This window comes from Neomonachus schauinslandi, chromosome 6, assembly GCF_002201575.2.
Source record: "Neomonachus schauinslandi chromosome 6, ASM220157v2, whole genome shotgun sequence".
In the NCBI taxonomy this organism is placed as follows: Eukaryota; Metazoa; Chordata; class Mammalia; order Carnivora; family Phocidae; genus Neomonachus; species Neomonachus schauinslandi.
The window spans coordinates 115103225-115129087 of record NC_058408.1 but is presented as its reverse complement, the minus strand read 5'-3'; the positions used below and the strand labels follow the sequence as shown (position 1 = coordinate 115129087).

Genomic DNA, 25863 nt, shown 5'->3' with positions numbered 1-25863 from the left:
CTCTAAGTGCCCATCACATGAGATTGTTGAGAGGGTTAAGTGAACAGAATCTGCCCCAGAATCCGTGCTCACAGACTGTGTGCTCTTATTTTTATTCCCGCAGTGGATGTTGTTGGTGTCTGGTTTCCTTTGCTTTAGAGCTTCCTGGCTTGTTTACATTCTTCTGATCTTCTAGGCCAGTATGTCCTATGTCTCTCCCTCATTGCCTATGGCCATATGGGCTGGGTCAGCCCTATACTTATATTTGCCTAGGGACAGTCAGAAGTAGAGCAGGGGGTTGGGACCCTGGCACTCTGATCCCAGAGCCCAGGCCTTCTTTAAGGGAGATCCAGCCCCTGGCGACCCTTGCTGTGGAGCCTGGACTCATCGGCTGGTGGGGCTGGGCTTGCAGCCTGAAGCTTCAGGGGTTGAGCATGTGGAAAGCTTGGGGCACTGTGGGCTTAGGTACTAGCTGAACCCACCCTCTTCCTCCCTTCACGGGACTAAATTTTTGCTTTTTAATTTTACTCTATTTAGATTTCCTGCTGGTTTCCCGGAGGAGCCTACTTTCCCTCCCTTGAGAAGACCACCCCCTTCTCTTTGCCTCATGTGAGTTTGGAGGGAGAGGGGGAGGAAGCAGGCTGGAAGGGCTTGTAGAAGGCCAGTCAGATAGTTCTGGTGACTTGGTTGAGCTAAAGGGCAGGGGTAGGGTGGGGAAGCCCTGTCTAGGGTATTGGCTCACGGCCAGGTAGGACCTGGGAGCCAGTTATGCCCCAGAAGGCATGTTTTCTGGGACTGAGTTGCATAAGGGGAAGCAGGCTCCTGTCTACATGACCTCTGGTGGGGTGGCTCTGGTGCTGGACCGTACTTACAGGCTGGGATTCTCTGGGAAGAAGGGTGTTAATGAGGATTCAGGGGTTGCTGTTCTGTGTCCAGGCAGTGCTGGGCTGGAGCAGAGGACGGAGCTCTGCTCACCGTTGTGGGGGTGGGGGTAGGGAAACAGAGGTCCTACTTTACAAATCCTGCGTAGGAGGAGGTGGCCTTAGTGGGCCCTGTCAACCCCCATCTGGCCTGGACAGGGAGCCCCAGGGCTTGCCAGGATTGGAGGAAGCTCTCAGGCTCTCAGACCTGTTGTCTGGCCGGGGAGGGGGTGGAGGAAGCAGTATTTAAAACTGGTTATTCAGGAATTTTCCCGGGCAAAGGGCAGTTGACATAATGGGGACGAGATGAGCTACAGGTTCTCGTTCTAGGTCCTCTCCAGCCTGTATGTACCCCCTGAGCTGTGGGTTGTCCTGAGTGCTGTTGGTTCTGAGTGTAAACTCTGGGCAGGGTAGTGGAGCCAGAGGGGGTGGCTCCAACTGAGAGCCGCGGTGGGCTGGGCATGGGGCCAGGCTTCTGATCTGCCTTTCACTGTGCCCCAGTGCCCTTCCCTTCTCTGAGGCTGTATTTTTCCCCCTGTGAGGTGGGATCATTGAGGCCTGTGTGATTGGCTTTCTGGCCTGGGAGAGTGCTCTGGGCTGGTTTTGCAGTCAGAGGAAGACACCAGTCATTTCTGGTGACAGTGACCAGAGACCCAGCAGTGCCATAGGCCTCCCGAGATAGTGCAGCCCGGCCAGACCCCTTTCTTCAGGCTCTTTCCTGGCCAGGCATAGCACACGCTAGCCCCTGGAGGACTCCCTTGCTCGAGTTCCAGGGTGGCCAGCTCTGTGGCCCACTCTTTCTTGGGTGTACTGCCTGCACATGCCCTGTGACCCTCTGAGTGGGCTCGGGACCTAGGATCAATGCTCCCTGGGGCAGGGCCTGGGTGGTACTTGTCTCTCTATCAGGCTTAGGGGGACAGCAGAGAGGGAGTGTGGGCTGGGGTGCGTGGGGCACGGCGGGATTGGGGCTCAGGGATGCTAAATAGCTGTTGGTGAAGTTGACTGAGCTGGGATCTCCCACTAGGCAGTGACCCCGGGAGGGCTGGCCGACCGTCCCATTCTCCTCTGTCCCATCCATGCCGAGCCCGGGGCCACCTGCCCAGTAGAACGAACAAATGCTGGACGAGGGAACAGTGGCTGCCGGAGCCTTTGTTCTGGTCTGTGGTTTATGCCTCTCCCTCATTGCCTGTGTCCAGAATGAGTCAGCTGAGACTGCTGCCCTCCCGGCTTGGGGCACAGGCCTCAAGGCTCCTGGCCCCCCACGATGTCCACATGTTCAACTGGCGCAGCAGGTCCTCTGGGCCACCGGCCACCTTCCCAAGCGGCAAACGTGGAGGCAGCTCCAGTTACATGGAGGAGATGTACTTCGCCTGGTTGGAAAATCCCCAGAGCGTCCACAAGGTTGGCACCCCCCCTTTGCCTGCTGTGCAGGAGGGAAGCTCCTGGAGCTGGGCTGTGGAGGGGGCCATGGGGAGAAGCGGCTTGCCCGCTGTGTGATCTTGGGCAGGTTTCTTTGCCTCTCGGCTCCTCCAGCGTCCCTGTTCATAGAAGCCTTGTTCTCCTGTTGGGTGAGGAGAGTCCATGGCTGTCCTGTTGCTGAACCAGCCAGTAGGTGGTGGTCTGGCGTGAGAAGCCCTGATCCTGTCCTGCTCAGCCGCACCTGGTCTGAGACCCCCCCCCCCCCGCCCCCCCTGTCATGCTGTGCTGTGGCCAGGGGGCTCTTTGTTGCGTAGTTAGGGCCAGAATGTTTATATATGTACTGAGCTGAATAAATACCTGCTGATGGTAAAAAAAAAAAACAAAAAAAACCCCTCAGATGACTGAGAGGAGTGAGAAGTAAAGCTGTTCTCCCTCCTCTTCACTCACTCTCAGGGGAAAGTGATAACATGACTCAAAACCAGAAAGTGTGGGGTTACATAGTAAAAAGTCTCCCTCCCAATCCATCCCTTGTCTGCTCAGCGACCACCTATCTGTCCCCCAGTTTATTCTTAGTTGCTTCTGTATCCTTTCAGTAAATTTCTTTATCCTTTATCCTTCTTCTGTATCCATTAGGTAAATTTATTGCAAACAACTCGATTCCCCGCTGTACACAAAAACAACGTCTCCAGGCTTTTTTTTCTTAGTATACATCTCCAAGATTTTCCATGTCAGTGCATCAGGAGCCTCATTGTTCTTTTTTCCAGCTGCATAGTGATCCGTGGTATGGATGTGCCATACCTGTCCCCACCGCCAGACCTCTCGCTCATTTCCAAGCCCTGGCTGTCACGACCGCTGCCACAGGGCATCACTTAGTCCATTTGTCGTCTTGTACGTGCACAGCTATCTGCGGGATCAGTTCCCCAAAGTGGAATTGTTGGGTCACAGAGGCTCTGGGTATAACATTTTCATGGGCATCGCCAAACTGCTTTCCAGAGGGCTTGTGCCACCTGGTTCTCTCAAATGAGGGTGTGGAGAAGAAAACACTGGAACACGGAGGTGCTTGTGCATATGCACGTCTGCTTTTGGCTTCCACACGAACAGTAGCAGTCATGTCATCTTCTGCTTGGTTCACTTTGCAGTCGCATATCTTAGTGATATTCTACATCCATAGTAATAAATGCACCTTCTTTTTTTAAAGACTGCATAATCTTCCAGAATCTAAATGTACCATCATTTGTTTGACCTGTTTCCTACTGGTCACCATTTAGATTTTTTTTTTTTTGAGATTTTATTTTTCATTTATTTTTATTTTTAAGTAATCTGTATACCCAACGTGGGGCTCAAACCTACAACCCCAGGATCAAGAGTTGCATGCTCTACCTATTGAGCCAGCCAGGTGCCCCTAGATTTTTTTTATGTTGTCATTTTTGTAAACAGTCCTGTAAGGAACGTCTTTGTATGTACATCCAGGCACACCTATATAAGTACATCTGTAGAATAAATTACTAAAATGGAATTGCTGGTTCAAAAATTACATTCATTAAAAATCTTAAAAAAAAAAAAAAGTTACATTCATTGAAGATGTTGAGGCCCTGCCTCCCAAATTGCCCTCTTGCCAACCCACAGTGTGTGAGGGCATGTTTCCCCAGGGTAGAAGCCTCTTTCACACCTGAGGCCCCTGGGTCACAAGTTAGAGCCTTCCCTCAACACACTTCCAAGCTGGGGACTGAAGAGATCTGGGCTTTGGGTTGGGAGGCCCTGGGCTGGTTATAAGAGGTCTCAGCAGGGTCCTGGGAAGGTCCTAAGAGCTATAGTGGTGAAGGAACACCCAACACCCCCTGGGGCCCCCAGGCAGGGCCACCCCCGACTCCTCCCAGGCCCTGACTTGACTGACTGTTTTCTTACTTCTGCCTCTGCCCAGTCCTGGGACAGCTTCTTCCGAAAAGCCAGTGAGGAAGGTGCCTGTGACCCGGCTCAGCCACGGTTCCCAGAGAGCAGGCCAGCAGTCTCGAGTCGGACCGACACCAGCAAGCTGGTAGAGGACCACCTGGCTGTGCAGTCCCTGATCCGGGCCTACCAGGTGAGTGGCTGGGAGGGCCCAGGCTTGGAGGCGGGACTGGCTTCTGGCATGTGGCCAGGTGCTGATGGGAACAGGGCTGGCTCAGCTCCAGCATCATCTCCTCCAGAGAGCCCTTCTTTGAGTCCTCTATTGGGTGGCTCTCTCTCTTCCCATTACTCGTCGTCATGTAACTGTTCACATCACTAACTACTCCCTGGTCTTTTGTTTGGTCTTTCTCATGGAGTGCTATCTGTCTCACACACCACTATGCCCCAAGCACCTAGAGTGGTACTTAGTAATCAATTTCGGTTAAGGTTGAATAAAAATTGAGTAGATCGACCCTTGTTTAATGTCTGTTTTCTCTTCTTGACTGAGCATTCCAAGAGGACTGGGACTGATATACAGCAGGCGCTTAATTAGGGTTTACGGAATGAATGAACGAACGGATAGTTCAGTAAACAGCTCCTTCTCTACCAGCTGCTCTGTTCTGGAGACTTCGGCTCTCCCCTGCTCGGTCCCCAGGCTGGGCCCCTGCTCTGACGAAGCATCTTGATGAGGTTCCATATTCTTGGTCTTGACTGAACAGGACTAATTGGAGAGCTGCTCTGGGTGTTCCCTCCATAACAAGTGTAATCGTTTGGGATCTCTCTGGGAATCAGTGGCAGAAAATATTTCATAAGAGCAACTTGTCAGGCGGGCATGCAGAAGGAAGGGCAAGGGCATTCTGGGGCCCTTGGCAGAGACTCCATGGGAAGGAGCAGCAAGCCACCGCAGGAGCCAGGGGAGGGGGAGGCCTTAGCCAGTGGCAATGGTGCCTTGCCTCCGAGTCCGAGTGAGGCACCCTGGGGTGGCAGCCTCACTGCCTGTGCACCAGTGACCCGGGATGGAAGACAGACGCTGTAGGGCTGGGCCTCCCTGCTTGCCTGAGGACCTGTGGATCGTGGGCCACCTGCAAAGCAAAAAAAGTAGTAATTGTTCTTGGCTGGCTGAAAGAGTCAGAAAATGAGCTAACCATTTACTTTGAAAATCAAGAACAAAGAACACAAAGCTCCATGTTAAATACAAGGTAACATCCATGGTGCTGCCCGAGGGCCTTGTCCTCTCAGCACAGTTCCCAGCTCTTCAGCTGCTCTTTGTTCTTTAGCCAAGATGAAGCACTGGAGAGTCCTTCAAGCAGGGTAGTGTCTGAAATCAGGCGTGTTACTGTGTTTTTCTAGGGTAGAAATCTGCCAAAGGCTGTGCCTGACGTGAGGGAGTTCCCACCAGGCGGGCTGTCACTCCTTGCAGGTCTGTAGGAGCGAGAGCTCTCGTTTGACTCATCAACACACAGTACTGAGAAATCCGCACACTTACTATTATGGACATTCTCAAACACAGAAGAGGTAGAAGAATTGTGTAGCAAATCCCACCCCCGTTAATACAGGGCCAGTCTTGATTCATCTGTTACCACCCCGGGCCCTCACCTGTTGGCCGCTGATTATTTTGAAGCAAATCCTGGACATACCATTTCATTTACATCAAACATTTCAGCATGTATTTCTGTAGATAAAGACTCTTTAAAAATGTGCCACGATATCACCGTTGCACCTAAAAATGTTAACAGTAATCCTTAAGGTCATCAGATACCCAGGTGGTATTCACGGTTGCCTGCTTCTCTCATGATTTTACTGCTTGAATGAATCAGGATCCAAATAAAGCCATAGGCTGTGATAAGCTGATGTGGTTCTTGAGTCTCTTGTGCTTTACGGATTCCTCTCTGGTTTTGTGTGTATTCCTTGTCATTCATTCATTCATTCATTCATTTAGTGTGTGTGTGTGTGTTGTGTGTGTGGTTTGTGCTGTAGAGTTTTCCTGAGTCTGGATTTTGCTGATTGCATCCCCATGGTGTCATTTCATCTGTCCCTTTGTCCCGTGTAATTTCTGTAAATTGGTAATTACATCTAGAAGCTTTATCCAATACAGATTTGATTTTTTTTTGTTTTAAAATCAGCTTCCTGGTGGTGATGGGTACTTCATCAGTTAGCAGCTCTGGATGATTATTTCCTGGACACATTAATTCATTAGGAGTGGTAAAAAGGGTGATAATAGTCTATTTCTACCTTTCTTTGTTTATTACCTGAAATGCTTCCATCAGGAAAAACTTACTTTGTTAACCCCATTTATCCTGAGGTGCAAATGGCTTAGGAAAGGCAGGATCAGTGCTTGATTTTTCATTTTATTGGCTGATTTTCAAAAGTGTGAGGTATCCTCCAAAGATGGTCCGATACGAATGTATGAATTTAAACCTATTTGATGAGTTTTCATCTGTTACAGATACCATCCTTCCCATTGTCCGAACGTGTCCTTACTCCCTGCCCAGCAGTTTGAGCGCCCCTTTGCTTTCTGGTATGACAGGATGCTCCGAGTTCATCTTGTGCGTTTTTGCCCGGCCCTGGACCTGCCAATTCTTCAGGGAGTGCTGGGAGTGTGGCTGCTATGGTCTGGTCATGCCTTCTGGGCCCTTTTAGTGGTTAGAGCCAGGAAATATGTACTGTTTTTTTAAAGATAACACATTTATGGGTTTATATGATGCTTCCACGTACTTCAGACGCAGGACTTAGGGTTTGTCCTTGTCCTCATTAATCTTATGTCACTGTCTTCTTTTAAAGATGCCAAAAGTAGAAGTTCCCAAAGACATCAGTACAATGACGAACTTGATTTTCCCACAGTCTACACAGTGCAGTTTTACAGTATAACTCGAGTACTACCACTACCATTAATAAAAATGAATTTATAATATTATTTTCTTGGAGTTCTGTTTGCCTTTTGGGGATATTCTGTTAGTCGATTGTGTAGTTATGTGACCAAATGGATACATGAATTCACTTGTTTTTGTTTTATTTTAATTTTTAAAACTTAATTTTGTTTTATAGTGGTATAAAATATTTACAAGATTCCAAAATCACATCTTCAAAGCAAAATGTTTTCTTAAAAGTATAGCTTCTAGCCCTGGCATTCTACCCTATTTTGTCCTTTTTCCACAGATAATAGTTTTTCTTGTTTTATGATGTATTCTTCTAATGCATATATTTATTTGTATATATACAATTACATGCAAATGTGTGTATTTACTCGAATCTTCTCTTTCTTAGATAATGGAGAGTTTGCCACACATACTTTTCTGCAGTTTGCTTTTTTGCTTAACAGTATTTTGTGGAGATTGCCTCATTGCAGCAGATAGGGACTTTTTATTTACAGCTCTATAGTACTCCCGTGTGTGGGTTTCCCATATCCATATGCCAGACTTCTATTGATGGACATTTAGGAAGTTTCTAGAATTTTGTGACTGTCAGTACTACTGCAGTTAATCCTTTTGTGTGTGCATCCTTATTTTTGAAAGCTGCGTGCTGTGCTTTTAAACAGAGTTGAGCTCCTGCCACGTTAGTGCTCATGGCCTCGGCAACTGTGCAGTGGCTGGGTGCTGGAGACGTGTGGAGAGTTGAGGTTCTGAAGTGGAGGATGAGGGGCCAGGGCCCAGAACGTGGCTTTTGGTGAGGGTCTGTCCATCTGTGTCCCAGCCTGGCCCCAACCTTTTTCCCTTCCTCCCAGATCCGGGGCCACCATGTGGCCCAGCTGGACCCCCTGGGCATTCTGGACGCAGACCTGGACTCCTTTGTGCCCTCAGACTTAATCACAACCATCGATAAATTGGGTGAGAGTTCCTGATGCTCTGGCAGGCCCAGAGCCAGCTGGTGCCTGGGGCCCAGTGAGGGGCTCTGGGACTGACTGGCCTCTGGGGCCTGGGGCCCAGCAGTCAGCCCTAGAGGCTTTCCTCTGACCTTTGCCCATCTACCTCACTGTGCTGTCTCCCCATCTTCCCTAGCTGGCGCACCATGCTCAGCAAGCTAGAGAGACTTGCCCAAGCCCCACCTTTTGGTACAGGCGGGGCTCTGACTTTCAGCCTCCCTGCACCCTGCGGACAGAGTCCTTGACCTTTAGCTGGAACTGGTGGGAGGTCCGGGGGTACTGCTGGGCCCCACCAGGGCCTGACCCCTCACCCCTTTCCCCTCCCCTCTACTGCCTGGGCTGTGTGTGCCTCGTCAGCTTTCTATGACCTGCGGGAGGCTGACCTAGATAAGGAGTTCCAGCTGCCCACGACCACCTTCATCGGGGGGTCTGAACATACCCTCTCTCTGCGGGAGATCATTCGGCGCCTGGAGGTGAGCACGGGCGGGTGTGTCAGGCAGCCCTGCTGGCACTCTCTGGAGCGTGCTAGAGGGAAGGAGGGTGCTGCCTTTTCAGGACAGTTGTCCCTCCTCCTGGCTCCTTGTGGAGTCCCTGTCTGTTCCCTCAGAGCACCTATTGCCAGCACATCGGCCTGGAGTTCATGTTCATCAATGACGTGGAGCAGTGCCAGTGGGTCCGGCAGAAGTTCGAGACACCTGGCGTGATGCAGTTCTCCAGTGAGGAGAAGCGAACCCTGCTGGCCCGGCTGGTGCGCTCCATGAGGTCAGGCCCTCAGCACCAGCCTGGGTGGCGGGCGTGGTTGGAGGGGCCGCTCCAGGCCCTGGCTGAGAAGCCAGGACCACGGGCAGACTGGATGGGCCTCATCCCCTGGCCTCGGGAAGCCCGTAGGAGCAGCACGGGGGCAGGTGGGCAGGCATGGCCTCCAGGAGAACATGACAGCAGGGGCAGAAGTGATGGAAAGTGGCTGTGGGAATGTTTGGACAGGAAGATGTCCCTACATGGAGCAAGTGTAGCAGCGCCTCCCTGCAGGTGGGGTACCACCTGGCTCTGCCCACTGGTCATCTAAAACTGGGTAGAGCAGGGCTGCAGCGGTCAGGAAGAGCATGGGGCTCAGCTGCTGGGTGCAGAATGGATCCCTGGTGGTGAGGTGCAGGCTGGAATGTGAGTTGAGTGGTGAGGGGGTCTTTGGGGCGTGGAGAGGGAGCCCTGCGTAGTGTGTGTGTGCAGGATGGTGGGCTGGGAGCAGGGGGAGGGGAAGTGAGGGTGATAGCTGGGTTTGGGTGCAGGCAGAAGTCTTTGGTTAGGCTGGGAGGATGCCCAGCCTCCCTCTGACCTACGCTCCTTAGTGGTGGATATTGGTAGCAGGTCCTGATTATGCAGAGGGAGGTGACTTTGCTGCTTCCTCTGTCCTGGGCATCCAGCTCTGGCCCTCATGAATGGCCCCCTGTGAGCCCCAGCCTCTCCATCCTTTCCCTTCTCCTCTCCCCAAGCAGATTTGAAGACTTCCTGGCCCGGAAGTGGTCCTCTGAGAAGCGATTTGGCCTGGAGGGCTGTGAGGTCATGATTCCCGCCCTCAAGACCATAATCGACAAATCCAGTGAGATGGGGATCGAGAATGTCATCCTGGGGATGCCACACAGGTGGGCCCCCTTTTTGCTCCTCCACAGCCTGTCTCTTCTCTAGGCCCAGCAGAATGAGGTGGAAGGGAGGGGATGAAAATCAGAGCAGGGGTTTTGATGGAATCTGGGGATAGAGGTAGGATAGCCTAGAAAGTTCTCAGTCCCTGGGCCCTAGGGCCTGCTCATCACAGAGTTAGGCACTTGGCCAAAAGCACATGGAGGCAGGGACTAACCGTGTTTGCTCAGACTTAGTTTCTCTCTCCCCATGTTGCCACTGTCCCCAGGAGGGTCAAAATTTCAGAAAAGGGGTGTATCGTGCCTCTTGAGGTTCCTGTGGAGGAGCATGTCCCAGGGAAGCGAGGGCAGGGCCTGGGCAGGTGGCCTTGGGTTGGCATCCCCCGGAGGGGGATCTCTGGAGGTGAGCTGAGGGTTTTTTCCCCTGGCCACAGCTGACTGCACATTTCCCTGAGACCTTGATAGACTTGGAAGGCTGGCCTAGCAGCTGGGTGCTAGCCTCTGAGCTGGAGCCTATGCCCTAGTGAGGACTACAGCCTGGGGACAGAGTCAGGGTGGCCAGAGGTCCTGTGGAACAGGGTGTAAGAGGACATGCTGAGCAGTCTCGGAGGCAGAGCCCCAGCATTTCCTGTGACCATTTCCATCTGCTCACAGGTGAGCCAGTCCTGGACTGCACTAACATGAGGGGTGGTCGAGGTGTCCAGATGCAGTGTGAGAGGGTCCCCATACGGTGGGCTAGCCTGCGAGGAGCCTGGGATTTGTCTGTCCCAGCTCCTTGCTCTCAGGGGTCCAGAAATGCCCAGTGTCTCGTCAGAGGGTCAGGCAGAGCTGGCCCAGTGGTGTGAGATCCCACACACATGGCTTCAGTGGATCTCTCGGGGAGGATGGCACTGGGCAGTCAGGGGCAGTTCTGGGACTATGTGGTGGTGCTGGGCAGGCTTCTGGCCTGAGTAAGGGCTGTTCCAGGCCAGACCTCCATAGTTGGGGGTAAGGGGAGGGTTTAAGGCTTTGCCCAAAGGAGCTGAGGGTTGTTCATTTAGCTCCTTTGGCCTCATAGCTCTGCCCGCCCCCCCCGCCCCCCCCGCCAGAACATAGGAGAGGTCCACCTGGAAGAGGGCTGCCCTTCTGTCACAGGGCTACGTGGAGCTGGAAGTTGGGCCAGGGTGTGTGCAGGCCTGCGGCTGGTGTCTGCTGGTGGGCTATGGGGGGGGTGAGTTCTGAGTCCTCCCCTGTGCCCTGATCAGCCTGGTGCCCACCCCTGAATAAACTGCATCCTGATGGGAAGTCCAGGCCGGACTAGAGAGTCCCTGGTCTCTGGCTGCTTTCCTACCCCTACCCTTAGACCTCAGCTCCCCTGGACAGGTCCCCTGGTAACTCCTGACCTTAGGATCAGGTCAGGATCTGACCTGCTGGCTGGGCTGGGAGTCATGTTTGAGCAGCTCTGATGCATTAGCAGATTGGGATTGAGGTACTGGGTTAGGCTCAGCTTCTGGGGGTGGGGAGGGAGATGGGGTGGGGCAGGGATGTAGGGGTGGCTGGGGGGAGTGGGGGTGTGTGCATCCTGCCATGAGGCTGGGTGACTTCTGCTTATGAGGGCCTCCAGAATCTGAGTGGGATGTACAGGGGTTTCTGGGGGAGTTGGCCAGCTAGAACCACTCACATACCTTGTAGGTTGAGACAGAATGAGAGGACTGGGCCTCCCTCGGACTGTATGGGGAGGGTTCCCCTGACGGGGAGGGTTTCCCTGACCCCCATGCTAATATGATAGGCCCAGGTGGGCAGGAGTGTGGGGATGCTGGGGCTCTGGGGGGAGGTGGCCTCTGTGCCAGATGAGAGTCCTACCACCTGTGGCTCCAGGGGCAGGCTGAATGTGCTGGCCAACGTGATCCGCAAGGACCTGGAGCAGATATTCTGCCAGTTTGACCCCAAGCTGGAGGCGGCAGACGAGGTAGGTGCCAAACCCTGGTCCCAGATATTTGGGAGGTGCACTAGGGAGGGACTGGACCAGAAGCATCTAGGCTCAAACAGATCTGGAGATGGATGGATATGCAGAAAAGTGGGAAGAAAATGGGTATGTTTGTGTGAGGTCACTAAGGTGTTTTAGAGTGAGTGCTATGATCTCTGACAGCTGGGAGAGCCCTCAGGCAATCTGGACCAGCCTCCTTATGTTCAGCTAGGGAAGCTGAGGCCCGGAGAGGTGCAGGGAAGGGCCTAAAGGCATTTACTTTAGCTGTGTGGCCTGACTCTGTACCAGGGTCCTGACTGCCAGCCCAGAAGGGTCTCTTCACTCATTTGTTTGCCCAAGACAGCCTTGGGAGGCCAGGACAGCTTCCCTGCGCCCAGTGAGGAGCAGAGGAAACATTTCTCTGCTCACACGCCCGTTCCTGGTCTGCACGTATGTTAAGCACACCTCACACCCTGATGCCGTCACCCACACTGGGCCTGAACACAGACGGCCTTGCTCTCTGCTCTCTGCCTCTTTCACAGCCCTGCCTGGCTCCCCTTTGGGTGGCTCTCCTGGTCCTCAAGGCAGCAAGCCCATCCCTTCCTCCCCTGTACCCCTTTTCCCCTCTGTACCATCTCCCTTCTGGCCTTCTCCAGCCTGTGCACATGTGTGTGTATCTGTTTTCCTCTCTAGGCTGGTAGCAGGATGAGGGCAGGGACCTCATCCCCAAAGCTCCAGCACCCAGGACGGGTGCCTGGTTTGTTAAAATGAACCACATTAAATGGCTGCTCCAAGGTCATCCAGTGCATTAGGCAAAGCAGGGACTAGAATCCACATCTGCTGGCTTCCAGCCCAGAATCTCCCCAAGATGCCATTCATTTTGCTTATCAGAGATCAGAGCACTCGCTCTAATGTCACCTTCATCTCTCCCAGGCTCAGTTTGTTCTTCTGTAAAGTGGGGATGAAAACCCCTGCCCCCCAGGATGGTTGTGAGGAATCAAAGAGATGATGTGTATAAACTGTGTAAAGTCTGGTTAAAGGATATTTTTTTAAAAAGTATTTACAATTTTTTTAAATTAAAAAATATGAGCATTGTTAAAAAAAAGAGTGTATCCGATGAGATTAAGTTTCCTTCTTGAGACCCCTCACCTGCTCTTCAGAGGCTCCTCTGTGGCCAGTGTTTGTGTTAAGGTATGTACCTCCAGAAATGTTCCACACAGGCCCCAACCCACAGATCCGTCCGGGACAGACCTGTTTGTACAGGCTGGGAGATGGGGGGCAGCTTGTGACAGCACGTGGCACCTTGCTGTTTTCACTTAATGAGCTGTCGCGGCTTCGTGCAGCACACGGGAGCTCCCCGAGCTTCGAGCAGGCCCCTGGGTTGCGCCTCGCCAGTTGATGGGTGTTAAGTTGCTGAATGAGTTTCTTTGCACACGTGTGTGAGGACATTGTTAGATGGTGTCTGAGAAATGCAGTAGCCAGACTAACGTCCCCCCATAGAGCTTGAAGACACCAGTAGGCCCACCCCCAGCAGGTGCGAAGGTCCCAGGCTTTGTCCTTCCATACTCTGTCAAATCTTCCTGTCTTTGTCAATATGATAGGTGCAAAAATGATTGCATTTTAACATATTGCTTTGTTATGAAGTTGAGTATCTTTTCACATGTTTTTAAGCCATGTATATTTCTTTTTCTGTAAATTCCTTTTCATGGCTTTTGCTCATTTTTCTATGGGATTTGGGGCTTTGTCTTACTGATTTGTAAGAGTGTCTTATATATTGAGGGCGCTAGCCCTTTGCCTGCGGTTGTCTTATAAATATTTTTCTCAGCTTGATTCTTTCCCCCCTAACACTGTGCATGGATTTGCTACCCCGCCCTCAGCAGATTTATTAAATTTTAGCTGCCTTATCTTTTATGGCTTCTGAGCTCTGTACATTGTTTGGAAGGGCCTTCCTTACTCCAAGATCATATAAAATACGATGTTTTTCTCTGCTATGCTATGGCTTCATCTGTCATGTATACATTATTGGTTATTTGGTGTAAGGAATTAGGTAGGGGTTCAGCTCCAGTATTTGCCCAGAGGCCACGCCATTGTTCTTACCAGCACCTTCATTTCTCTGCTTGCACTGTCATTAATGCTGAGGATGGTAGTTGACAGTGCGGAGGGGCTCTGATGAGGGAGCTTGTCTGGCCCCTGAACCCAGGCCCAGGGGAACCTGCCTGCCTTTCTCAAGGAGGGGTAGGGTGTCGGTCAGGAATAGCACAGCCTTCCCAGGGAGCAGAATCCAGGAAATGTCCCAGCCCCACTGTGGGCTTGCATGTCTACTTGTCTTCCTGTCTGCGGTGGGAGGGCTGGGTTCCTCACAGCCTGCCTCAACCTTCAGGGCTCTGGAGACGTCAAATATCACCTCGGCATGTACCATGAGAGGATCAACCGGGTCACCAACAGAAATATCACTTTGTCCCTCGTGGCCAACCCCTCCCACCTGGAAGCCGTGGACCCTGTGGTGCAGGGAAAGACGAAGGCAGAACAGTTCTACCGAGGGGATGCCCAGGGCAAGAAGGTGAACACACCTGGTTCCTAAGGGGTGCGCCCTGAGGGCTGGGCTCCGAGTGCTGAACTCTGAGAGAGTAATGGTCTCTGAGAGACTGGGCTCTGAGGGGTGGGCTGTGAGGACTGAGCTCTGAGGGGTGGGCTGGCAGGACTGGGCTGTGAGGAGTGGGTTCTGAGGGGTGGGCTCGGAGGAATAGGGCTTGGATCTTAGTACTGTAGGACACAGTGCTGGGCTGCACAGGCTCAGACTCCTCCTGACTCACATCCGGCCCTGCAGGTCATGTCCATCCTGGTTCATGGGGATGCTGCCTTCGCTGGCCAAGGTGTGGTGTATGAGACCTTCCACCTGAGTGACCTGCCCTCTTATACCACCAATGGTACTGTGCATGTGGTTGTCAACAACCAGGTGAGGACCTGGGCTGCCTGGCGGGCCTCGTCAGTGTCCCCCATTCCTGAATTCTAGGTAGCACTTTTGGGGGGAAGTGTGAGATGATCCTAGTTTTTTGTTTTTGGGTTTTTTTTGAGATGATCCTGTTTTGTTTTGTTTTTTAAGATTTTATTTATTCGAGAGAGAGCGCATGAGAGCAAGTGGGGGGAGGAGCAGAGGGAGAGGGACAAGCAGACACCACACTGAGCGTGGAGCCCAAGGCAGGGCTCGATCTCAGGATCCCGAGACCATGACCTGAGCCGAGACTAAGAGTCGGACGCTTAACCGACTGAGCCACCCAGGTGCCCCGAGATGATCCTGGTTTTAATCCCACTGCTCTGCCACTCCCCAGTGTGACTTCAGGCAGGATCCCTGCTCTCCCCAGCCTGCTCTATGAAATTGGTTTGTGTCTATATGTATATGTGTACATGTAAATACACACACACACACACACACACACTATGGAGAACGTTGTAAGGACAAAGGCATACAGATGTAACTAGCACAGAGGCTGGGCATGAAACCAGATGCTCCTTTTAGCTCTCTAGGAACCAGTCTGAGAACACAATGGTCATAGGCCTTTGCTCCTCAGGCAGCTGTGCTTACTAATAGCTCTTCTGAGCCTATAAAACCCTGGGTTAATTGCCTTATTTGCATGAAGTCATTTAATTTTCACAGAATAACCTTGTGAAGTAGTATTTAATGAGCCCTTGAACAGATGAGGAAACTGAGGCTTTGGGGATTAGAGTACCTGTCTTAGCATTGCACACATAGCAGCTGACGGGGCTGGCGGTTAGCCAGGCCTGCGCTCTACCTGCCACCGCATGAAATGGGAAAAAAGCAGGCAGGCTACCTCGGTGTTGCTGCCATCGCTGTAGGACCTGCTGTAGGCCCCGATTGAGGGATCATTTACTCTTTTCCCTTCCTGTGCCATGTCCCTCCTGGTCACACCTAACGGACCTCAAGGCAAAGATCCCCCCGATTTCCTGGACCCACCAGTCTCCCAGGCAGGCGGTGCCTGTCTAGCTCTCCAGAGGCACTGTCCATTCCCCCTGCTTCTGCAGATTGGCTTCACCACAGACCCCCGCATGGCCCGCTCCTCACCGTACCCCACCGATGTGGCCCGTGTGGTCAACGCACCTATCTTCCACGTGAACGCGGATGACCCAGAGGCCGTGATATACGTGTGCAGTGTGGCAGCCGAGTGGAGGAACACATTCAATAAAGATGTGGTGGTGGACTTGGTGGGTTTGGGGCTGAGACCAGGGTGGGGGTGGCTGTGACCGAGTGGGCTAGGTCTGCAGTGTCTTTGGCACTGAGGGCTGGGAGTGCTTTCTGGCTGGAAGGTTTAGTGCCACCAAGAGAGTCTCTGCAAAGGCTGGGAGGTGGGGCTTTCGGTGATACATGGTAGTGGGGGGCTTTCAGGGGCCTGGAAGGGCATGTCCTGCCGGCCTCCCCCCCCCGCCCCCGCGCCCTATTGTGCAAGGACTAGGCCTGCACAGCCTGGGGGCAGGGACTGAGCCCCTCCCCACACTGTCCTTGCAGGTCTGTTACCGCCGGCGTGGCCACAACGAGATGGACGAGCCCATGTTCACGCAGCCGCTCATGTACAAGCAGATCCACAGACAGGTGCCTGTGCTGAAGAAGTACGCGGACAAGCTCATTGCTGAGGGCACAGTCACCCTGCAAGAGTTCGAGGTGGGCAGGCGGGCTGCATGGATGCCTGAGATAAGCCTCTGGCAGAGCCGGGATCCTGGGGTAGTTGCTGATGTTGGCAGTGATTTCAAGAAATAGCCAATATGGTCTTTGTCCCCAGCAGCCCCTCGTTGTCAAGGGGGACAGAGAGCCAAAGACATTTACAGCCTGGTGGGACAGTGAATGCTGCCATGTGGGGGAAGCTCAGCCTCAGGCAGGAGTCCAGGAAGGCTTCCTGCAGGAGGCAGCCCTGAACTGGGTTTGTCCCCACAGTTATCTGTGGATGCATTGGTCCTCCTGCTTTGAAGGAGCTCTGAGAGCAAGCACTGTGAGTCTTTTCTGAGCCTCCAGCAAGTCCCTTGCTGAGCAGGAGGGATCCCCCTTAACTCTGAGACTTTGGCCCCTGGGCACAGGGTCCCTGCGGGCCAGTAGACAGACAGTTCTAGAATGTAGTGTGGTGAAGGGGACCAGGGCTTACGAGTCCATGTTGATCCAGCTTTTGGTTATCCAGCCATCACTGCCTCAATTCTTGCATTCACCCTGATTTCAGGAAGAAATCGCCAAATATGACCGGATCTGTGAGGAGGCATATGGCAGGTCCAAGGATAAAAAGATCCTGCATATAAAGCACTGGCTGGACTCCCCCTGGCCTGGTGAGTGAGTGGTGTGTGGCTGAGAGTGATTGACCTGGGCCTGGGACCAGGACTGCAGTGGTCCTGGGTGAGGGCAGTCGTGGCCCAGCCCAGAGGCTGCAGGCTCCATCCCTGAGACTCCTGAGGCTGGGGGCGCTAATTCCTGCAGGTGGGGATGGGCCGGGGTACAGGAGAGATGGCATTGCCCTGGGCGCATATGCAACCAGCTGTTCTCCGGAAAGGGAGAGCTGAGCCAAAGCAGGTGCACTCCAGAGTGGAGAGAGCCTGGGGGAGGGGTGCTCAGAGGGCCTCTGTGGGATGGAGCTAGATGGCTGTGACCCTGGGCCCAGGGAGCAGTCCCCACAGGGGCCCAGGGGAAGATGTGGCTGTCAGCTGTCACAGGTCCCGAGGGTGGGTCAGGGTTTGAGTGCAGGTGGGGTTAAGGAAGAGGTGGGCCCCTGAATTCTGGGAAGGTAGGCTGACCAGGGGATCTGAGGCCTGACCGCCACCCAGAAGCACACAGAGTCTCTGCCCTCTCAGGCTTCTTCAATGTGGACGGGGAGCCCAAGAGCATGACATGCCCAGCCACAGGCATTCCCGAGGACGTGCTGACCCACATTGGCGAAGTGGCTAGCTCTGTGCCCGTGGAGGACTTTAAGATCCACAGTGGTAAGGTTGCTGTGCAGGCTCTAGCACGTGCCCTGTGGGAGATGGTGCTCAGGGGCTGCGGAGCCACGTTTGCATCCCCACTTGGGGCTTGGCAGGTCAGCTGAGCTCTTGGAGCCTCTTTGGCGCTCTTGTGAGGTGCCCGTGATAATAGTTCCTCTCAGGGCGGGCAGGTTGGGAAGCCCTGCCCCCTTCCGGGTGCCAGTGGCCAAGGCTTATGTTGGGCACCTTGGATTTTCGCAGTGCCTTTGCTGGGGTTGCGTGTGGGTCAAACAGAAGGAGAGCAGGGAAGCAAGGGCTTCCGTGGAGGGGCTGGTTGGGTCTGGAATGTTGGGAAGGGGCAGGAGTGCTGGGCCTCCTGGTGGTCTGGATGGATGAGAGAGGGCGAGCCTGCCGCTCCTTGGTGAACCTAGGCTAGTAGGTGGCTGCTGGCTATACCTCTTGGCTGGGCAGCCTGGAGGGCCCCCACGGTGGTGTGGATGCCTGCCATGCTCCGACCAGCCTGTGGGATTCCTCCACAGTGTGCACGGTGGCCCGGGCTCTTGGCCTGCCTGCTCGGTGTGCTCGTCACATGGGGCCTGTGGGCCAGCAGGAGCCCTGCTTGGGCTGGGTGCCTGGGCTCAGATCCAAACATCGTTACAGTGGTGTGGTCATGCGTAAATCCGTTCCCTCTTCTGAGCCTCAGTCTCCTCATCTGGAGAGTGGGGACAGTCAGCACCACTCTGGCAGGTGACCCGTGAGGAATGTTCCTGACTCAGTGCACACAGTGTCTGCATGTGGCAGATGCTCACTTAGTGACGCCTGCTCCTTCTTCCCGAAGGGAGGGAAGTTGGGGCGATGGTGGGCTCAGGCCTGCTCATGGAGTGGGGGTGCCGGAGGAGGGCTGCCCGGCACTGGGTCTCCTGTGGCCTGCTAAGGCCCTGCTCTGTGGGAGCGGTGTACACTGAGTACATACACACCTGGGTTAGGGCCCTGGTGCGATGGCTGTCCCCACTGGGGTGGCCAAGCCCCTGCATCCCTCAGGCCGGCTGTTCATTCCTACAGGCCTCTCTCGAATCCTGCGGGGCCGTGCGGACATGACCAAGACACGGACGGTGGACTGGGCACTGGCGGAGTACATGGCCTTCGGCTCCTTGCTCAAGGAGGGCATCCACGTGCGGCTCAGTGGGCAGGATGTGGAGAGGGGCACGTTCAGGTGAGGATGGGAGAGTGGTCTCTGGGCCCTGGGGCCCCATGGGCATTAGCCTTGTCCTCGTACACCCCACGGGATTTCTGAGAGCTTACCTGTGTGTGGGGTCTCCCAGAATCCGCCCAAGAGCTCTGGGGTGGAGCCGGCTCTTCCTCTTCCTGGCCCGTGTCTGGGGAGCCCTTAGCTGGCTGAGGTTGTCACAGGTAACCCCCTCAGCATCTCCAGCCCCTGCCCTTGGGTCAAGCCATCAGAAGACTGCTTGGCCACCTCTCTGACCCCGTGGGATTACCACTGGGATGGGAAGGGAGGCTACCTGGAAGAGACACCAGATTGCTCTGGCTTCCCAGGGCCTTCTTGGTGTCACCATCGTCTGGAATTCAGTCAGGTTTCCTGGCACCGTGACAGAGGCTTGCCTGTCTCCTGCTACCTGGCCCACCTGCTCTGGGTGAACAGGTGGTAATCCACCTGCCCTCCATCCCTTCCCCATCTGTCTCTCTCCAGTCACCGGCACCACGTTCTCCATGACCAGGAAGTTGACCGGAGGACGTGTGTCCCCATGAACCACCTTTGGCCTGACCAGGCCCCCTACACTGTGTGCAACAGCTCCCTCTCAGAGTATGGAGTCCTGGGTGGGTCAGAACTCTGCCTGCAGGTCAGGCAGACCCTGCGATACCTGGGGACCAGAGAGGGTCTTGCATCCCAAGCTGTCCTATCTTTATTGTTTTGACCATGACCACCCAGCCGCTCTTATCTCAAGAGCCCCTCCCGAGGCTCTGGGCTCCCAGGACTGTGTCCTCTGTACTCTTTCTTCCTTGGCTTGACCTTTAGCTGGCCTGCTTCCTCCCTTACTGCCTCCTCCGAGAAGCAGGAACCCTGCAGCGAGCAGCCCCCCACCCCATCCCTTCCACTTAGCAGCACTGCACATATTTTGGGGCGTTCCTCTTGGCAGATGATGCCTGCTGCCTCCCCGGGGTATCTTTGGACTTGGCTTCTGGTCTAGATAAGGCTGAAGCTGGCCATATGTGAGGTTAGGGCTGAGGGTGGCATCTCTGAGCATATTGTGAGCTTCCAGGAAGGGAGATTCTGGCCTTTGGGCCACAAGGAGTCCCCTGGCTCTTGCTGGCCTGCTGGGAAGGATGGCTGGGGACACGGAGAGTGTATGAACAAGGGCTGGGTTTGACTGGAGCCGCTGCCACTTGGTGACAATGTGCGGCGGGCTCTGTCTCTGTGTGTTCTGTTTAGGCTTTGAGTTGGGCTATGCCATGGCCAGCCCCAATGCCCTGGTCCTCTGGGAGGCTCAGTTTGGTGACTTCCACAACATGGCCCAGTGCATCATCGACCAGTTCATCAGCACCGGCCAGGCCAAGTGGGTGCGGCACAACGGCATCGTCCTGCTGCTGCCCCACGGCATGGAGGGCATGGTGAGGGCCACGTGGTGCCCGGGGGCTCGGAAGGCCCTGGCACGCCTGGGAGAGGGTGGGTGGGCCCTTGGCTGCTTGCAGGGTTGGGCGCTGTTTTCCGTCCAGGCCCCCGGAACACACGGGTCTGCGCAGGGTGGGGCCCGCGTACGTGTGCCGCCGCTGGGTGGCACGGCTGTCACGAGCGATGGAAGCAGCCGGCACGTCTGAGGGTTTGCTCTGTGTCACACCCTCTCTGTGAGCTCTTCCAGTCCTGACAGCGAATTAATGAAGTAGCTCTTGTTCCCACTTCCCAGATGAGGGAAGCTGAGGCAGAGAAGTAGACGGGCTTGCCTGAAGTCACACGGCTAGAAGCTGGGATCCGAACGTAACGCCGTGTAGTACGGCCTGTCCTCTGGTCTTCTGCCGAGCGGCGGCACAGAGGGAGCACGGAGGGCGCGCAGGCCAGTGGGGGCGGGAGGGCAGGAGCAGGGCCCTCGAGACCCCCCGGTGGTTGTGCAGCCCGCCCAGGTAGGGGACGCGTGGGGCCGTGCGGGCTGCAGGGGCAGCCAGGAGCAGGGTGCATGCGGCCTCCAGCCTGGTTCTGTGACCGGGGGCAGGGCCTTCCCCCGCCCCCCCCCCCCGGATGATTGGGCTGCCGTGCATGTCCCTGCGGGCCTGTGCCGCTTGGACTGGTCATCCAGTCAGGGACTGATCACTCTGCTGTCGGAGCCAGGATGCGCGGCGCTGAGCAGCATAGCCTGTGTCATCCTGTGGAATGCTCACAACCGGACTGGGCGGCCGGTCCTGTTTCCCACTTCACACATGAGGAAAGAGGTGGAGGGACCTGCCCAAGGGCAGGTAGCTGGAAAGGCACAGGGTGGAGCTTGAGCCAGGCTGGGTGGGGAGGGTGGGGCAGCCTGACTGGTGCCTGTGGGCTGTGGGACAGATCATCTTCGTCCCATGGGGGGCCACCTTGGAGGTCATTGTGGTGTTGTCCTGCTGCTGTCATCGAGCAGAGCCGCCCACGTGGGTGAGAACAGGAGTAGGAGTCAGTCATGGGTTCGAATCTGCCCCTTGTGGCTGGGTGACCATGGGGTTGTTCCTAATCTCTTTGCAACTCACCTTCGTCTGTAAAGTGAGGAAACATGTCTACACCATGGGGCTGCTTTCAAGGTTAGTGAATAATGTGTATGGGGTCCATAGAACTGTGCCTGACACACAGCACGTACTCAGTAAATGGCAACTGCCAATTCCAGAACATTCTGGAAGAAGCACCTCACCTTGGCCTTTTTACCTGTTCTTCCTGTCCCACACGTTCACATGTGCTGGCTCTGACTAGACCCTCCTCTGAAGACATCCTCCCTCTCCTCTTCTCCCACATTCCTGGTTCTTTACTGTGGTTCAGGCTCCAGAGAGAGAGGGCACCTCCTCTAAGAAGCCACCCAGACTTTCCCCTGTGCCCTGGGTCCCTGCACTTAGGCCAGGCCATGCCATCTGGCACTTGATTTCAGGGCCCAGAGCACTCCTCAGCAAGGCCTGAGAGGTTCCTGCAGATGAGCAATGATGACTCCGATGCATATCCCGTAAGTGCTCCCTCCCCTGGGGCCGGGCCGGGGCATGGGTGCCATAGGTGAGCCGCCTCCCAGCCATACCCCGGCCCCCCAGGTGTTCACGGAGGACTTCGAAGTGAGCCAGCTCTACGACTGCAACTGGATTGTCGTCAACTGCTCCACACCAGCCAGCTATTTCCACGTGCTGCGCCGCCAGGTCCTGCTGCCCTTCCGGAAGCCGGTGAGCTGCCCGCCCTGCTCACTGCCTCGGCAGTGCCAGGCCCAGGGGCGGGGGCTCGGGCCAGATGGGCACATGTTTCCCTTCCAGCTGATCATCTTCACACCCAAATCTCTGCTGAGGCACCCAGAGGCCAAGTCCAGCTTCGACCAAATGGTATCTGGTAAGTGCCTAAGTGTGCCGGGGAGGTGGCTGATGGGGCGGGGGGGGTGCCTGGTGGCCCGTGGCCCTCTGCTCCTCGGACTCTTGTCCTCGCTTCTGTCGCAGCTCCGGGCTCTGTCCCCACCAGCGGCCAGGTTGGGAGGTTAGCATGGTAGCCACCTGACGAGGTCCGGCTTGGCTCACTTGGGCCAAGCAGCCGGGCCCACCCGGCTGTGCTGGGGGAGCTGAGAGGAGGGAGGCCTGGTGCAGGCCTGCCTAGGATGGCAGGGCACTGAGTATGGTTCATTTACTTATTCAGATTTTTTTTTTACTCCTGAACCAAATAGACATTGCTGGCCCTGGGGACCCACCGCTCCTCCAAGAACTTTCAGACTCCTATACCTAGGAGTTGAGGGTCAGATAAAGTATCTGAAGGACCAGGTGTTTGAATTGAGCTGTGATCCAGGGAGGATCAGGGAGGGGCTGAGGTGGGGCCCTGAGGCTCGCCAGAGCAGAGCCGTCTGGGAACACAGTCCTGGGTAGTAGGGAGAGTGGCAGGTGCTGGCCAGGAAGGGACTCGGCAGCGTGGACAGGTGTTTTTCACTTGTATATGTGTGGGCATGCCCTCGGGTGTGGGCAGATGACCGAGCCGGTGGTTCAGAGCCCTGGCATTGACGTTGTGGACCGCCTGGCCTGAGCACCCGGTGCTTGCTTTCCTCTGCTGGGGACTGGCAGCCAGTTACCCTCTGTCCTTCAGTCCTCACCAGAGATTGGGGGACACTAGAGTGGCTTGACTCAGAGGTTCTCTGCAGCATGGTTGCCTTGGTGTCTGGCACATGGTGTGTGCCCAGGAAGGAAAAATGTACAGGAAGATGGGGACTTGGGGAGGGACGAATGTGCAGCAGCCCCCCAGACAACAGCAGGGCTGAGGGAGGGAGGGACGAATGTGCAGCAACCCCCCAGACTCACCTTCTAGCTTGGTGATCTGGTGGCTGGGGAGCGCATGTGGGAGGTGAGCGTGACTGGATGGGGAGCAGGTTTGGGATAGACATCGATGCCATCAGATGGGGACTTGATGTCACCTTCTCTGTCCCCTCCAAGGGCTCTCCCCAGCATACGTGCCCCCCCACCCCCAGCCTGTCACCTTAAATGTTCATGTTCCCGGGGCCGTGCCCTTGGCTCCAGCCTGTCTCTACCCCTCTCCGTGTGATGTCTGAGGGTGTCAGCTGTCCCCTGCTCCATGGTTTGTCTCAAGAGGTGCCCCCTGCAGCCACAGATCCAAACCTGGGATTAGTCTCAGTGGCCAGGGAGAGCCTCGGGGCCCAGGGATGTAGGCCTGGTTCTCAAGCTGTTCTGGCCAAGTTATTGTTCCTCTGGGAGCTGATGCCCCTGCCAATGTCCTGTGGGACCTCCAGGGACCAGCTTCCAGCGGGTGATTCCTGAGGATGGGGCTGCGACGCAGGCTCCTGAGCGGGTACGGCGGCTAATCTTCTGCACCGGAAAGGTGTACTATGACCTGGTGAAGGAGCGGAGCAGCCAGGGCCTGGAGGAGCAAGTGGCCATCACCCGCCTGGAACAGGTGCACTCTAGCCCCTTGCCCAGTCAGGGTAATGGATGGGGTCCAATTGGCAGCCCCCTGGTTTTGGGCAGCATGCCCGTCAGGGGCAGGACTGGGCCTCACAAGGGCCTCACAATGCTGAGGCTACTGTCTTAGGGCGCTGGCCGTGGGCACGCCCCCTTCCCCTGGCTGTACTCCGCTCTCTCCCTGCCTGCCCCAGATCTCTCCATTCCCCTTCGACTTGATCAAGCAAGAGGCAGAGAAGTACCCAGGCGCAGAGCTGGTGTGGTGTCAGGAAGAGCACAAGAACATGGGCTACTATGACTACATCAGCCCACGCTTCATGACCATCCTGAGCCGGGCGCGGCCCATATGGTACAGGGCTGGGTGGGGGGTATCTGCCACCTACGCCTTACTTCCTCTGGGCTCAAGGGACTCTGGGGGCGTGAAGCCCAATCCTGGCTCTGCCTTCCCCATTGGCTGTGTGAGCCAGAACTGGTTACTGCCCTTCTCTGGACCACACTGGAAATTGAGGGGAGGGGTCCCATAGTCCTTGCTGGCTTTGTGACTGTTGATGAGAGATCAGGGACCCCGTCAGTTCCGCCTTATGGAGAGTAAACCTTTGTTTTTGTTCTGAAGCCAGAACTGAATGAGAGAACCTTCTTTGATCTTAGGCCACTTAGCCTCTTGGAGCCTCAGGCTCTTCTTCTATAGGGCAGGATGATGATCAGGATTAGACCCGATGCAGTCCTGGGGTAGTGGCTAGGCCAGGCCCAGACCTCCCCTTAACTTGTCTCTTCTCCCCCAGGTACGTTGGCCGTGACCCAGCGGCTGCACCAGCCACAGGAAACAGGAACACACACCTGGTTTCTCTGAAGAAGTTTTTGGATTCTGCCTTTAATCTCCAGGCCTTTGAGGGCAAGACATTTTAGAGCTGGCAAGGCCTGGCTGGGTCTTGATGTGGGACTGGCTGGGGACATGGGGGCTGGCAAGGGGAGGGATGGATAGTGCTCCTGCCCAGGAGAGGGGCTGTGTAGAGCTCCAGGATAAAACAATACTCACAAAAGGAATTAAGACCAAAGAATAGGCACTGCTGGCTTCGGTATTAGGCCACCTTGGGCAATCGTGTTTATGTCACAGTCTATTAGGACTGAGCAAGCCAGAGGGGTCTGATAGATGGGCTGTAATCCGGGAGTGTTTCCCCACTGGCCCTGGTCTTTCTGAAATTTTTGTTGGGCTTCTTCATCTGTGCTGTTCGTGTCTCTGTGGACAACCACGAGGGAACCCATGTCTTTGGTCCCTCTCTCCCATCCTGGCAGATCTGGCTGCTGCTTACCCTGTCCTTGTTCATCTGTAGATTCAAGGAATGTTCCCTTTTGTGCTCTTAGAAATAAAGATTTTAGCAATAACAACTAGGTGAAGCAAAACCCTGCCAGGTGATTTATATGTGCTCTGTTTTATGGGGCGTGTCATAATGAGATATGTCAGCTTCTGTGTGAAATATAGCCGCAGCTCATGTGTACCAAAGTAGAAAACCAAATAACAGAGAAATAAAAAAATGCTTAAGAGAGGTTTTTCTGTTTTCATTTCATGTTGTAAAATTGGGGAAGAGGCATATGGTTTAGAGAGGATAGGGAATGGGGAGGAAGAAAAAAACTAAGCATGTAGAGGGTAAAATATCTGTCTCCATTGGACAGATTTTCTTTTGAGCACTAGGCAATGTTTGCAAAATCTGTTGGCATGTCCACTGTTTAGCCTTTTGTTGGTTTTGCTTCCCCACAAAGATGCTGGGGAAGCTGCAGCAGAGGAAGGATGTTTTGCTTTCTGCAAAGCGTTTATTCATTTATCGCTTCTTAGAGTACTTTCTCTGTGCTGGACACTGGGGCCTGGGTAAAAGAGTTATGTTGGAGGTAAGTGCAGAGGGTTGTGGGAGTCAAGGAAGGCTTCCTGGAAGAGGTGGTATTCAAAGGAAGAAGAGTCCTATAGGAGAACTGGGAGAGGTGAACCTTCCATGGAGCAGACCTAGAAATACAGGCCACAGGGTTGGGGTGGGGCACCTTAAAGGAACCATCAGCCTGAAGTTGGGAGAACAGTATGTTAAGTTCCATTAGCCTCAGAAACAGCTTATTGGGGTA

General features: G+C 54.7%; 1 protein-coding gene across 2 annotated transcripts; it reads left to right on the top strand.

Moving 5' to 3' along the window:
• Positions 1 to 566: 566 nt before the first annotated feature.
• OGDHL (oxoglutarate dehydrogenase L) lies at positions 567 to 25299 on the top strand. Of its 2 annotated transcripts, XM_021699700.1 has the most exons (23): positions 567 to 588; positions 2096 to 2300; positions 4240 to 4398; positions 7966 to 8068; positions 8461 to 8576; positions 8711 to 8865; positions 9597 to 9743; positions 11595 to 11685; positions 14063 to 14242; positions 14510 to 14638; positions 15724 to 15903; positions 16205 to 16357; positions 16905 to 17007; positions 17527 to 17655; positions 18697 to 18847; positions 19343 to 19470; positions 20084 to 20262; positions 21753 to 21824; positions 21907 to 22032; positions 22120 to 22192; positions 23586 to 23749; positions 23949 to 24103; positions 24537 to 25299. In XM_021699700.1, the coding sequence occupies exons 2-23, from the start codon at positions 2097 to 2099 to the stop codon at positions 24658 to 24660; spliced, it is 3021 nt and encodes a 1006-aa protein (XP_021555375.1). In that variant the 5' UTR covers positions 567 to 588; position 2096; the 3' UTR covers positions 24661 to 25299. The 2 variants fall into 2 exon arrangements, with proteins under 2 accessions (XP_021555375.1, XP_044772467.1); XM_044916532.1 differs by lacking the exons at positions 567 to 588; positions 4240 to 4398 and having other exon boundaries at positions 2097 to 2300.
• Positions 25300 to 25863: the final 564 nt, after the last annotated feature.

Bases quoted from the DNA above. Each gene is read 5' to 3' on its own strand.
- OGDHL (XM_021699700.1), top strand. From the start codon at position 2,097: ATGAGTCAGCTGAGACTGCTGCCCTCCCGGCTTGGGGCACAGGCCTCA. The intron at 8,069-8,460 runs GTGAGAGTTCCT...GTGCCTCGTCAG, and splicing joins CACAACCATCGATAAATTGG to CTTTCTATGACCTGCGGGAG. The intron at 18,848-19,342 runs GTGAGGATGGGA...GTCTCTCTCCAG, and splicing joins GTGGAGAGGGGCACGTTCAG to TCACCGGCACCACGTTCTCC.